General features: G+C 42.0%; 1 protein-coding gene across 1 annotated transcript; it reads left to right on the top strand.

The window, feature by feature from the left end:
• The first annotated feature begins 3,778 nt into the window (after positions 1-3,778).
• Positions 3,779-7,052, top strand: LOC145889511 (uncharacterized). The gene is made up of 7 exons (XM_082980475.1): positions 3,779-3,892; positions 3,952-4,124; positions 4,372-5,222; positions 5,282-5,335; positions 5,403-5,549; positions 5,617-5,694; positions 6,145-7,052. Exons 1-7 carry the CDS (start codon positions 3,875-3,877, stop codon positions 6,900-6,902), a joined length of 2,079 nt encoding a protein of 692 aa, XP_082836601.1. The 5' UTR covers positions 3,779-3,874; the 3' UTR covers positions 6,903-7,052.
• The last annotated feature ends 5,609 nt before the right edge of the window (positions 7,053-12,661 follow it).

Genomic DNA, 12,661 nt, shown 5'->3' on the forward strand with positions numbered 1-12,661 from the left:
GGATTAGCGACAATAACACTTCCTGGCACGGGCGAGGCATTTAATTACAACAAGTAATAGGAACATGACTTTTAGGTTTTTTGTAACGCTGCGTATGGATTTTTTCGTCAATTCCCATCAGTTAGGGGGGAGCAGGGTTCGTCAATTCCCATCAGTAATTCCCTTGGCAAATTGTAATAGAGACAATTCTCAATTTGTCCATGCAGTTTAAAAATAGTATGAATTGTATCCTTATGCTATTTATAATCTGTTCAATGACATGATCAAGTTAAATCCGCACTCATATCATGCCCTGGGTGTCTTATTACATCTTAACCAGACGTCACCCCCTTGATTGTCTGCACTGTCAACACGGACAATAATAGTGACGTTGGTAAGCGTGGGAGCCAACAATCAGGCTTTATGTCCAAGGAACTGAAAACTGACCACAGGAACCATTTCTGCATTATAATTGAATGGGATATTTTTTCTGATGAAGAACCCACGTCCAATTAATCCGGTAGTTAGTTTAAACCACTTGCCTTCTTGTTGCGCAACAATGGTATGGAACTTCCACACGTTTTATTGCGCAACAAGAAAACAAACGGTGATAAACTATCTTTAGCGGACTCAAACCACGCATTCTAAATTGCCTATATCCAGAAAATATTTTGCCATTACGATAAGATTTGACACACTCAGCTATAATTAACGATCATCTTTTGCAGTGGTTTTCTTCTATGGTTTGTTTAAATATCAGGTTACCATTGTTTGTAAACATAATGCAATGTTACGGGACAACAAGTTGCAGTTTGTCCTGAGGACGAGTTTAAAGTCACACAACCCCTTTGTTACGATCCAGTGAATATTTTGTGTATACACGAGGTGACGCCATGACGCGTGTTTTGCATGACTGGCCATTACCGACACCCAATCTTATACTAAAACTATTGGCTGAAAAACAACCCTCTACGTTTCAGTAACAAGCTCTGTGAGATTAGTGATCGAGAGCATCACGAAACAATATACTAAATTATGGTTGTTAACATTTGTCCATGTAACGGTCAATAACGTCAGATGGGCATAGCGCATAATTTGCAGTAAATGGAAAAGTTACGATAATGTATTCTATTCATGTCGGAAACAAAAGGTAGTGTTGCATGCAGAGAATTTAATTGTTACCGAATGCTACCTCGATGGCTTAATGAAGGAAGGAAAAATCCGAACCAGGGTAATTTTGCCTCGTTAACACGAAACGCTTGACTAGTTCGAAGTTAAATGCTATATGACATTGGAAGTGTAAGGACAAATATTTTGGCAAACATTCACGTGGGACCACAATAGTTCCATGTTTTTTACAGGTATTGAAAGTCAGTGTTTGTCGGGCTCACCTGTCAGCCTCATGGTCAACAAAGAGTTGCAATAGAGTTTTTCAGCAACTCTTGTATGAAATCCCTTGTGTGTACATGTTGTGCCTACTTCACCAGTGCCGCTCAGACAGAATCTGCACAGGTGAAGTGTCAAATCACTATCGTACCATTTAACTGTACTTCAGTGGGCCTTCCAAAGGTACCACGGAAGCCATGCAGTTGCTTTACACGACGGCAGAGATTTTTTCACGTTGCGATAAACGGTTTTTTTTTGGCGGGGGGGCATAGATAGCGACAGTTGCGTCACACGACCGCCCCTGAGAAGGAACGTGCTGCTTGGTAAGTACTTACCAATTGTAGTATATGGGAGGAATGCTTTGTCAAGTTATTTCCCATCAAACATTAGCAATGGAAGAAGCAACAACCTGTTAACCCACTTGACCCTGTTGGCGTTTGACATGAATCACGATGCAGACGAAAGATGAAGTCTACAGTTCCGCAATAATCGTGCTCCCTACGATCTCCGGCCGGGAAGTCCATACAACCATGCTGTCTGATCCTAGCAATCTAAGTGGTCCAACATCCTTGCTACGTCAAAATAGCGGGTGGCACTTATGTATGCAGAAAAGACAGCCCTTGAACGTTATAGAAAATCGTGTAGGAATGCTGGTCATAGAACGCTGGCAACCGGCTGGACATGATGGAGATCGTCACGATGTTGGGCGTTCTGCTTCTATTGGATCAGTTTCGAAGTGACAGGACTTGAAACTCGATCCCATGCCTCAAACCAGACTTTGGACAGACACCTTCTGGCCCTAAAGAAATGGCCCGCCGCGTCGCTTTGGCGTGAAGCATTTAAACTGGTAATCACAACAAGAATAAACAATGTATTGTTTTGCTCGTGTGCGTGAACCAACACACATTGTGATTTCTGGTCGTGAGAAGACAGCAGGGAATTTGCTAGAGCGAGTTGAAAATTTTACCTTGTAGATTAAAAAATCGGCTAGGCCACACATGCAAATTTTCAACTATTCCGCGAATATGTTTCGGTCGAAACCGCAAACACAAGTAACTGAAATGTAAAACACTTTGATTTTGCGAAATGGTATTTTTCTAAACTACTACAAGTTTTGGGTTGCGATAGTCACGAGTCTTCTCGAATGTGTAGTGTCCGACGCTGACATGCTCAAGGGTTGCATGCAGAAGTGATCCGGATAGCACTTGCCAGCAACCGGTCTATCCATTCAAGAAACCGACACGTTACTACTTTTATGGCGATTTTATTTATCATGACGTTTCATACGAATGAATTAGTTCACACAGCTGGGAAGTTAAACATACTTCAAGCTCGCATTTTTTAATCACACCAGGATTTGAACACAGGCAACCCCAGCCCCTCCTGGACACCAATCCAGACCAGGTTTTCTTTTTAGTGTATAGGTCGGTAAGTTTTCAAGAAGGAGGGATTGCAGCGAAGCGCCCCCGTGTGATCACGAACACCACCTAGTTTCCATGGCTAGGTGCTACTACATCAGGGCACAGCGAGGTCACAAACCCATAATTTCCAGCGTTCATCGTTTGCTTGTTTGCCACAAAATGCATGCGCCACGTGTGCGCAATAAGATATGAGTGGTTTAGTTAATATGCCGATATTAGTGGTTAGTTATAATATGCGACAATAGTGGTTAGTTAATATGTTGTTTTTACAGTTGCAACATTGCTTGTCAGAGGGTGATGTTTGAAAAAACGTTGTCATTTATCCAACATAAACTCACTTGAAAATACACTGTAGGTCAAATTGACCTCGGGGTGCGTTTGAGATTTAGAATATTACACTACGAGCCAATATTTGATTACCGCAAGGAGGCGCTAGACCAGTTGCTACTGTAAACCAAAAACTTCACGAATGTAAGCTGTTGGCTTAGTACCCAACTTTGTGTTTCGCCGCCCCTTTTTCTTCAACAGTGGTAATTTTTTTTGGTCTACATGAAGGTGAAAATGCATTAGAAGGTTAATTCCAAGTATTGCGTACACAAGAAGGGGGGTGGGGCCAAAGAATAATTTTAACAAAATCCGTGCAGGAACGTAAATACTTAAAACAATACTGAATTGTAGATCTACGAACAATTTTTACGCATAATCGTGTCCCCTGCAGCTATATCTTTCCCACGCCTCAAGTCAATCAATTGCAATTTGCTTGTGTCAGGTTTGGCGAAAATAAGAACCATTCGGAAAGTAGAAGGTAAGGTTACAATGATTCGGTGTATTTTCACCACGACGCGCTTTTTGTCCAATGTAGATCCATGCTGTGTTGTTTTAGTCAATGTGACGACCTGAAGAAAAGAAAGAAAAAAGGCGCATGTTTGGTAACGCTCAAGTTGAAATAAAAGCTTCCTCAAGCGAAGAGTTTACGCTACCATGAGCACAGTGAAGACCGTTATGTATGGAATGTTTTCCACACACTTGCAATGATGGTTGTATGTTTTAAAGTGATCGAGACAGAGTAAAAATTTGAATGTGACACAATGTCGGAACAGCTGAAGGTATTAGACCATCTCAAGAATACAAACTCAGAGCAGAACTAACCCAGGTAAACTTGCAGATGCAGGAATACGACCCTGGGGACATTCTGTGCGTAAGGAGTGAGGAGGGTGAACTTGGATCTGGCTCATATGGAGTTGTTCTGCTCGCTCGACATAAAACCCTTGGCTTCATCGCCGTTAAATGCTTTCCAGTGAAAGGAGGAAAAGGCGAAAAACAGATGCTGGAGAACAGGTGAAAAATACGACTGAATTCAAAGTTTACATACTAATCTTGTTAGGCGTATTTTAACGTCTGTGAACAACTATAAAATGTTTGATTTGTTGCAAAACACAGAAGTTCCTGTAGAAGCAGCCAAACCATTATGCTCATGATCAATGAACGGCATAAAACGTGCACACTGTTTCGAGCAAAGTCTCTAAACTGTATCTGTTTTACATTCTTTGCCACACAATTAATACAAAGTAACCGATTTACGCAGGATTCGTCAGGAGATCGGGTTGCTTCAAAAGTCGAACCACAAAAATATCACCCGAGTCCACGGATGGACCAAGTGGCCGTTTGCTATGGGAATAGTGATGCAATATTACCAGGGAGGTAACCTGAGAAACCTTCTCCTCAACGCATCTGTCAAAATTTCCCTTCAATTGAGATTGCGCATGTGCGCCGAAATAGCAGAGGGCTTGGCTTACATCCACAATTTCGCACCGGGAAAGCGGATGACCCATGGAGATATGAAGCCAGAAAACATACTGGTGGATGAGGATTTCCATTGCCTGATTGCAGATTTCGGAGGGGCGAAGATTGCCAGCGCTACTGGACTCACCACCACTACCACTCAACACAAAGAAAACAACATACAGTTTACAATGATATATGCGGCTCCAGAACGTCTTTTAAATGAACATGCAAGACCCAAATGGAATGAAGATGTCTACAGTTTTGGCCTCATTATTTGTTTCGTGCTCGGTCGAGAACAACCGTTCGAGTACTTCCGAGGCAATGTTGATCAATTTAAAGTTTCCATGAAGGAAGGTGCCAGACCTGACCTTGATCCTATTGAGGAATTCTCTCAGACCCTTTCAGAGGAGGAAGTGCGTATTTTGGATGAAGCAACCAACATTATGAAACGGTGCTGGGACCAAGATCCCTCTAAGCGACCGCAAATGACTTCGGTCAGAGATGAATTTTTGAAGTTACTTTCGCTAGATTATAATATCTCTACGGATGTGGCCCAAATTCGTGAACAGCTTGGCATGTCAACAACCTCATTAACAAGGATGAAGTTTACTCCTATCGATAGCTTTAACCCAGAGACGGGAAAATTTTATGGTAGGTTTTGTGTTTGTAAAAATTTCAACTTCATGGTTATAACTAATACCTTTTTAAAGTGGGGGATGCACAGAATTTGGTTCAACCTGCTGCCACAACCGAGGAGGCATTAGGTAAGTTTTGGATGTAAGCAAATGATCTTTAGGAATTACTGTGTTGCCAAATACACATTGTTGACAGCTCAAGATACTTTTTCAACTTTGACACTTGATGATAGTGTCGAAGATTCGGTATTTACCGAAGAACCCGGAACTAGTTTAGCAGACACGCTGGAAACAAACACATCAGTTTCTCTATTCAGCACAATTTCAGCATCAACAACAAGTGGTAATTGCATGATTTAGACTACATGCATTTTTCACGACGGTTATTACACGAGTACATTTCGTTACAGGTTCATCCAATGGTGAAGAAACACTATCGTTTATGGAGGAGCCGGAAGAAGTGTTTGATTTTTTTGACGACTCAGTCGGTTGGTATATTTTTATTCTTAAACGAGCGTGCGAATTTTAGGTTCAGGCAAATGGTCGTAAACAATTAATGACTAACTTTGCGGAACCAAGCAACTTTTATCCAACCCTAAAGCAGTTGGATTAAGTCAAATACAGCAAGACACGTATGCCGTGGGTAACAAGACATGTATGCCGTGGGTAAACAATAGGTTACCTATTACCAAATCTGTGTTATAGTTTTACTCTGTGGCAAACAATGCTGTACTCATCTTTGAGAACAAAAAGTTTGTTTCTGCATTTAAAAGAAAAATCACAGCCGTAAACACCAAGTTGCATTATTTGTGTAAACAAGACCTCTATTACTAATTTCAAACAACCGTTAGTAGTTTTGGCCTAATCACCCCAATGACTTCCATATAGAAATATCAGTATTTAGGAAATGTTTTTAAAAATGCCACTCCTTTTTGCAGTTGAATCGCCCACAGCCATCGGTGATCTTAACGGGGTGGAATCTTTGGCGGAAACGTATGGGTTTGTGGTGGCTGATGGCGACTTTTCCAAACGCTCGGAGGTTAAAGAAGAACTGACCAGATTGATTCTTTCACAAGTCGATGCCTCGCCCAAGCAGATCAGAAAGTTTGCATCGCAGATGAGAGACGAAGGCCAGTTTGTGGAGGCCATTATGTTTTACGACCTTGCTGCCGGTCTGTTTGCTGCGCAATGCGACCCTCCAGTTGCGAGTAATGGGCTTGTCGTCACCGCAGGGGGGATGAAGAAAACCTGCGTAGAAGCGGCTAAAACTCCTGGCAACAGCACCACCCTCGTGAAATTTGTGATTAGGCTTTTGGACGATATCTCTCGAAGTCTGGAGGAGCTCCGCATCGAAAATAAGAAAATGGAGGTTAACAACAAATGCAGATGTGTGTATTACGTCTCTTGCCTTGAAAGATTAACCGAGAATTTCAAAGAGTGCGAAAACCTGCTGACGTCGGTGATACAACTCTTGAACGCCACCTTTGGTCCACAATCGAGAAAGCAACCCCTACATGCGCTCTGCCTCACACAACTTGGTTTTGTGTACAGTAGCACTTCTCGCTACAACGAATCACGAAAGTACCTGCAGGACGCAATCCACAGTCATCTCGAGGTTCGATATGCTGATCAAGATACAAGAGATAAGAACGTCACTATGTGCAAGACGGAGCTGCAAAGAATTGAAAACATGTGACTGCCAACTACTTCAACATGGCTGCAAAACAAACTGGAGTTCACTGACCTACCAAAATATACAATCCATGTGAACAATCTTACTGACGTATTCCTCATAATGTGCATGCATTTACGGAGATTGTGGACGCCGCGCCTGTATATCAGGCTTGCAAAAATACAGGTTCTCCGTTTGCTGTCATTAAAACTTTTTTTCCAGTTTGGTTAGGTGACGCTAGAGAGTGTTTCCTGTCGCATTCTTTTGTATACTAAGAAATAAAAACTGATCGGGATTCGTGCCCAGGACAACCCAGGTTCAAATCCCGGTGTGGTCAAAATCAATTGGACGGGCTGAATTGAGTAATCAGTTGGTTGAATAACTTTTTTGGCTAACAAAACGCAAGCGTGGGCTAATTAGGTACACACATTGCAACTTGATGATTTTATTGCGCTTGATGCAATATGTTGACATAACCCTGAGGAAGTCTAGCCGGATGGCAGACGAAATGTCGGTTTCGAATAAATATCTTCAGAAACTTAAGTGCCAGAAGAACGATTTTGATTAATTAGTATGCCTGGCAGCAAAAATGGCAGTATATTTGATGATTTTAGTAAACGTGCTGTTCTATCCTTTAATTTGAACTTTTATCCGCGACAATCAGAAGCATCAACAAAGTAGGAAACATATCGTTGAGTTAAAACATTGTTGTCTTCAGCTTTCGTTTTGGAGAACGAACGCAAATCCTGATGATTGTCAGTTTGTTTAGAAACTTTGAAAAAAATATTTAACAAAATAGCAAGTAAGCAACTAAAATGTTACAAAATTATCTACACTACCCCGGTTGAAAAAAGACACGTCTACCTTTCTTGTTCGATACTGTATTGGGGTCGTATTGAAAACCCCTATCAGATGAACAAACACCGTTATATGGGCGTCACCTGCAATGGGGACGTTTCGCAATTTCTCAGCTGAGTAACCACAATAACCAATGTTTGCTGTCTGTCTGGAAACACTACGATCGATCAGGTACCTGGGGTAATGGTTTTGTCGCCCAATACATATACTCTTTTTATACAGCAAATTAGGATAGAGTAGGGATACAAAATATCGGTAGCCATATATTTCAGTTGCGTTTATATTTGTGGACGCTCGTTGCTAAGATTGCATAAATAATTTCTGTTGTTGTTTGAGATCAACCGTACATTTGGACAAACGCGAGTAAAATATTTTTAAGAAACAGAACGGACGAATAATAAGGTAAGGCAATCTGTTGGTCTAAACCTGCTTTCCCAAAGACACTGTTTTGGATCCCAATTTCGCGTGTGTTCGACATATCTGCTCTCCAACTGCTGCAACGCATGCCGCCATGTTTGGATCGATTTCGTTGGCAATGAAAACGAGATTTGGAGCAATTGCCGGTCGAAGGTTAATCAGGAAATTACCGATCGTTCCACATTCAATTAAACGCCTCACGATCTCACTTCCGGTTCGTAAGATCCGTACTCTGTAATTAGCGGCGTCCAGGCGCAAGAGCACCGGTCTTTGCAACCACAAGGCGGCAATTTACACCTCACTATGAAGGGCCACCGCCTGTGCTCCTCGGGGGTTTCAACGTTTGATTTGACCTGAGATTTCGAGAAAAAAAGTTTTGAATAAGCTCGGGTGGTGCTACTTGTTCAGCACAGAACATCAACAAGTGTGAGTCGTGAGGTTAATGCAAAGTGCAGAACCGATAAATGTACATCAGATAAATAGCACCAAAGCCAGTGTAGTTTACCGATATCAGCAGGTGTATACAGTTTTGACTTTGATTTGTATGTAATTAATTGACGTTGCACTCTCTCCGAGACAAGGAATGTGGCATTTTGGTGTAACAATTGGAAACTCCATCATTTTGCGTCAAAAAATAACAAATCGACGTTGCACTGCTTTTAGGTCAACCAACATGTTGTTCAAAACAAGTTTGAATGCCGTGTGTCGTCATTTGCATGATTCGTCCTGCGCCCGTCACGCGAAATCGTTACCAGATTAGGGCTAATGCGCGCCGCTGTCTCCCTCATCCATCGAAAATTGAACATAGAAGTGTCTGAAGTACCCCCGAGCACTGTGCATGGTCGGCTTATTATTAGCTGCAGATACAAGGAACGAAGTTTGCGGGCTGACATTTGACGTCGGAAAGGAATTTTCGATCGCTCTCTGGTAAAAACGTTTTCTCGGCTTGTGGACAAAACAAGCAAGGATTTTAGCTGTTGGGTTGTAAAGTCTGATACGGAGTTTTGTCTCCAAGCAAAGAAACTGAGATCTTGTGCAAATGTATTGTTGCAACGATGTATCGTGTTTGCTTTGCGATTTATGAAGAGTATTGAATTAAAGACTGTCGAGAATGTCATGACTAAAGTGAACAGAAGTGAAAATGCCTCACGACGTTTTTCTTTTGCCAATTTGTCCACGTGTTAAAGAAAATTAAACTGGCGTCAAAAAAGCATTGCAGCTAATTTTCTAATAATATAGAGCAAGTTTCGAATATAGAGCACTGCAGTGCGGCAGAGTTGACGCAAAGTTTGGAATATAAATCAGTTACCGTTACTTTCTACCACTGGAAAAATCATTTGGCGTCAATGAACCTTGCGCTTCAACGCAACACAATATTTTCTCTGAACCGCGATGAAAATCGCCCGAGCAAAGAGGAGATTGAGACATGAAAATATAAAATCGGCAAACAGATAGTCAAGCAAATTTCGCCTTTCGCGCACATCTCGACACCTGTTTACAGAATAAATGCCACCCCCGACAGTCTGATGCAGAAGGTGACCCGCCTGCCCTCGGGGGGCCATATATGGCAGAAAGTGCTGAAACATAATCCAGTAAGGGTTGTCGTTGGGGGCGTCGAATTGGGATGAAAATAAAAAAAATTGTACCAGTTGTTGGACAAATGAACTCAGAAGTGAGCCATTTAGGCCTTTTTTAACTTTGAAAGGTGATTTGCATCGATTTTTTTATCAAGTTTTCTTTAGATACAAACGTGTACTCTGGACGACAGCTTTTGTAACATCTCTTGAATTCCATTTGTGCGGACAGCAAAAAACAATAATACATTTTTCCTATAATGCCATTGACATAAATATAATTTGTTTCACCAGATTCTTTTGCCAGTGAAACTTTCTAAATTCAGATGCAAACGCATATTTGTAAACACAAGAAAAGTACCATCGTGGTAGTATTTTCAAAATTGTGCCTGCGCGCAGCAAGCAACCCCTCAGCGTCTCTCTGCGCAGGTGAAAATATTTATCGTAGAGAACGCAAGGGTCTATAGTTACGCGGTTCGGAACAGCTTACGTCACGAAGAAAATTTGGGTAGGGTGCACTTTGTTCACCCGACAGCTTCTCCCGTGATGCGATGCGTTCAGTGTAATTACACAAAGCCCGATTGTTGTTAGCTCACTGCGGTTAGGGCAGGACAAAGCCCTGAGACATGACGGATTGCGAGTCATCCTGGTTCCTAGTTTACTGGTGAGATCGCCACATGTGTATAACAGTATGTGTAATAGGCGACAGACTTTGGTCGGCATTGTCTTTTTTATCGAGCAGCAAAGGCACTGAAAAAGGATAAATATTAAAGGTTTATTCACCTATAGTGAATGGAAGTACAGTGAGGTTAGATGTTTCCTTTCTCGGTCCAGGGAAATGACGAGTAAACATTGGTTACAAATTTAGACAAAATATCCAGGGTGGTCTTGAAAATACCGATTTGGGTCAAGGTGACAAACAATTTTCTCCATTTTTCTTTAGACTTGAAGACACGCAAAAGCGAGCGTAAAGGAGAGGAGGTCAAACGTGATCTCGTGTCTAAACGCCGTTTTAAGGGCGTTTTGCTCCAACATGAATCACTGCCGCACGTATGTGTCTCAGATCGAGGTGAAAGCTCACAACTGTTTTTGTAAGTCCGTTCAGACGATCTGTCAGTCGGTATTAACGAAGTTGCGACCAATTTTTTTTAACTAAATCAAAGACGTATTCGTGCGAACAATGCCTTTTGAATCTAGTCGATACATTATTGCGAAATTAAAAGTTTACTTCGGAGATATGCGTACAAAAATAGTAGATATATAATGTTACAGAATATATGAAATTTATCACAGTTTCTAAAGCCGCCCATCGACGTTTTAGTACAAATTTATTTTCACATGCATTGGGCTATACATGATATTCCTGAAAATACAAGCGGTTTTGTCCTAATTTTTCGTTGCGGTTCCCAGGGTCTAGGGCTTAATGCGCTTACAAAGCCGCGTCGCGCTTGGTTTCAAAGGAGAATTGCAAGCGCTTAATCTGTTTAAACACCGGCTCAAGGTGACCTTGTTAATCACGTAAACATTTTGTATAGCCGGAAGCTTACTTTGTGTAGGTATTCCAAAATTTTAAAACTGGAACCGTTTTAAATATCAACAAATACATTAAATGGACGCAATTTTTACCACTGCAGGGTGTGTGACATAATTTGCAAAAGAATGGATTTATTAAGACAGCATTGGAAATTGAACACAATCGTGATGAACAATAGCTTCAGGCAAAGTGTGGGTCTAAGTTTAGAAATAGGACGCGTGCACAGAAAATATGCAACTAATGGTCGGCAAATATACATACTAAGTGCATTTGTTACTTAGCTTAGGCAACCGCACGGTTTATAAACGCTCGAAAGAAATATAATCGGAGGCAGATAAGATTTTTCGCAGCGAGTGGACATGAACATTATGTTAAACGCGCTCTAATGGGGCTTAGTGTGGGTGCGGCGAAAAGGATAGAGTTACGCTTGTCCTGTTCCACTAGAAATCATGGCCAAACCCAATACCTGTTAGCAGCTCGTTTGCCTAGTATTGTGATAATGGTAGACATGAGTTTGAAAGTGGGAATGGATTGGACATTGGCATTGATAAGACACTTTTAGGCGTGGAAAGTATTGATTTGTCTGCCTCCGCTGATATCTCAGCTGAAGCGTGCGCAATCTTTCTCGCACGTAGAGATTTACTGCGATAAGTTGATATTTGCGCAGAAATCTCGGACGAACCCGAACGTTAATATTACGGGTGACAAAAACACATGACGCGGGTAGCAGGTTTTAAATAGCAAGTGACTTAGAAAAAAGCAATCGTTTGCTACGAGGCTGCGTTTTTATTGTAAGGACCTACCGCTGTTACCGAACTAAAGCAAATTGAGCAAAGCCGTGACAGCACGGTTTCAAAGTCACGCCGGCAAAACAATCGCGTTGCTTTTTTGTTGTCGAGTCGCATTAACAATTGGATGCAAAACTGAAGAACGTTGTGAAATAAAGAAGCGGCGTGTGACTAATATGTTCGCACCAGGCGAGCGAGTACATTTGCTTCTGTGCACTGGCGCTAGACGACAAATCCCCTATATCGCTTGTGCACACAAAACCGTGACCTTGTCCCAACCTAAATTGTGTGTTGGCGTTCGCCGCGGCCACCTGCGACCCGAGAGGCGACGGGAAAAAGGCCAGTGGGCGCGCTGTGAAGGCTTTGTTGATTTAAAAGGGAGCTTTTGAGACAATTCGAGGACGGCGGCGGAGACTCTGGTACTGCTTCTTACACCAGTCAAGGCATCGACCCTACGAGTGTTCTGCTTGTTGTCGCAATGAAAGTGGCGACTTGAGACGTTAAGAGGGGCCACGGTGAGGTAAAAATGTGCGAGCAGTGGGTGTTGAAACTACTGGGAGATTTTCGCAGCGACTTCTCATGTTGTGTTAACTGAGAAAACATTGTCACGGA

The sequence above is a fragment of the Ascidia mentula genome, chromosome 2 (genome assembly GCF_947561715.1).
Source record: "Ascidia mentula chromosome 2, kaAscMent1.1, whole genome shotgun sequence".
NCBI classification, from domain to species: Eukaryota; Metazoa; Chordata; class Ascidiacea; order Phlebobranchia; family Ascidiidae; genus Ascidia; species Ascidia mentula.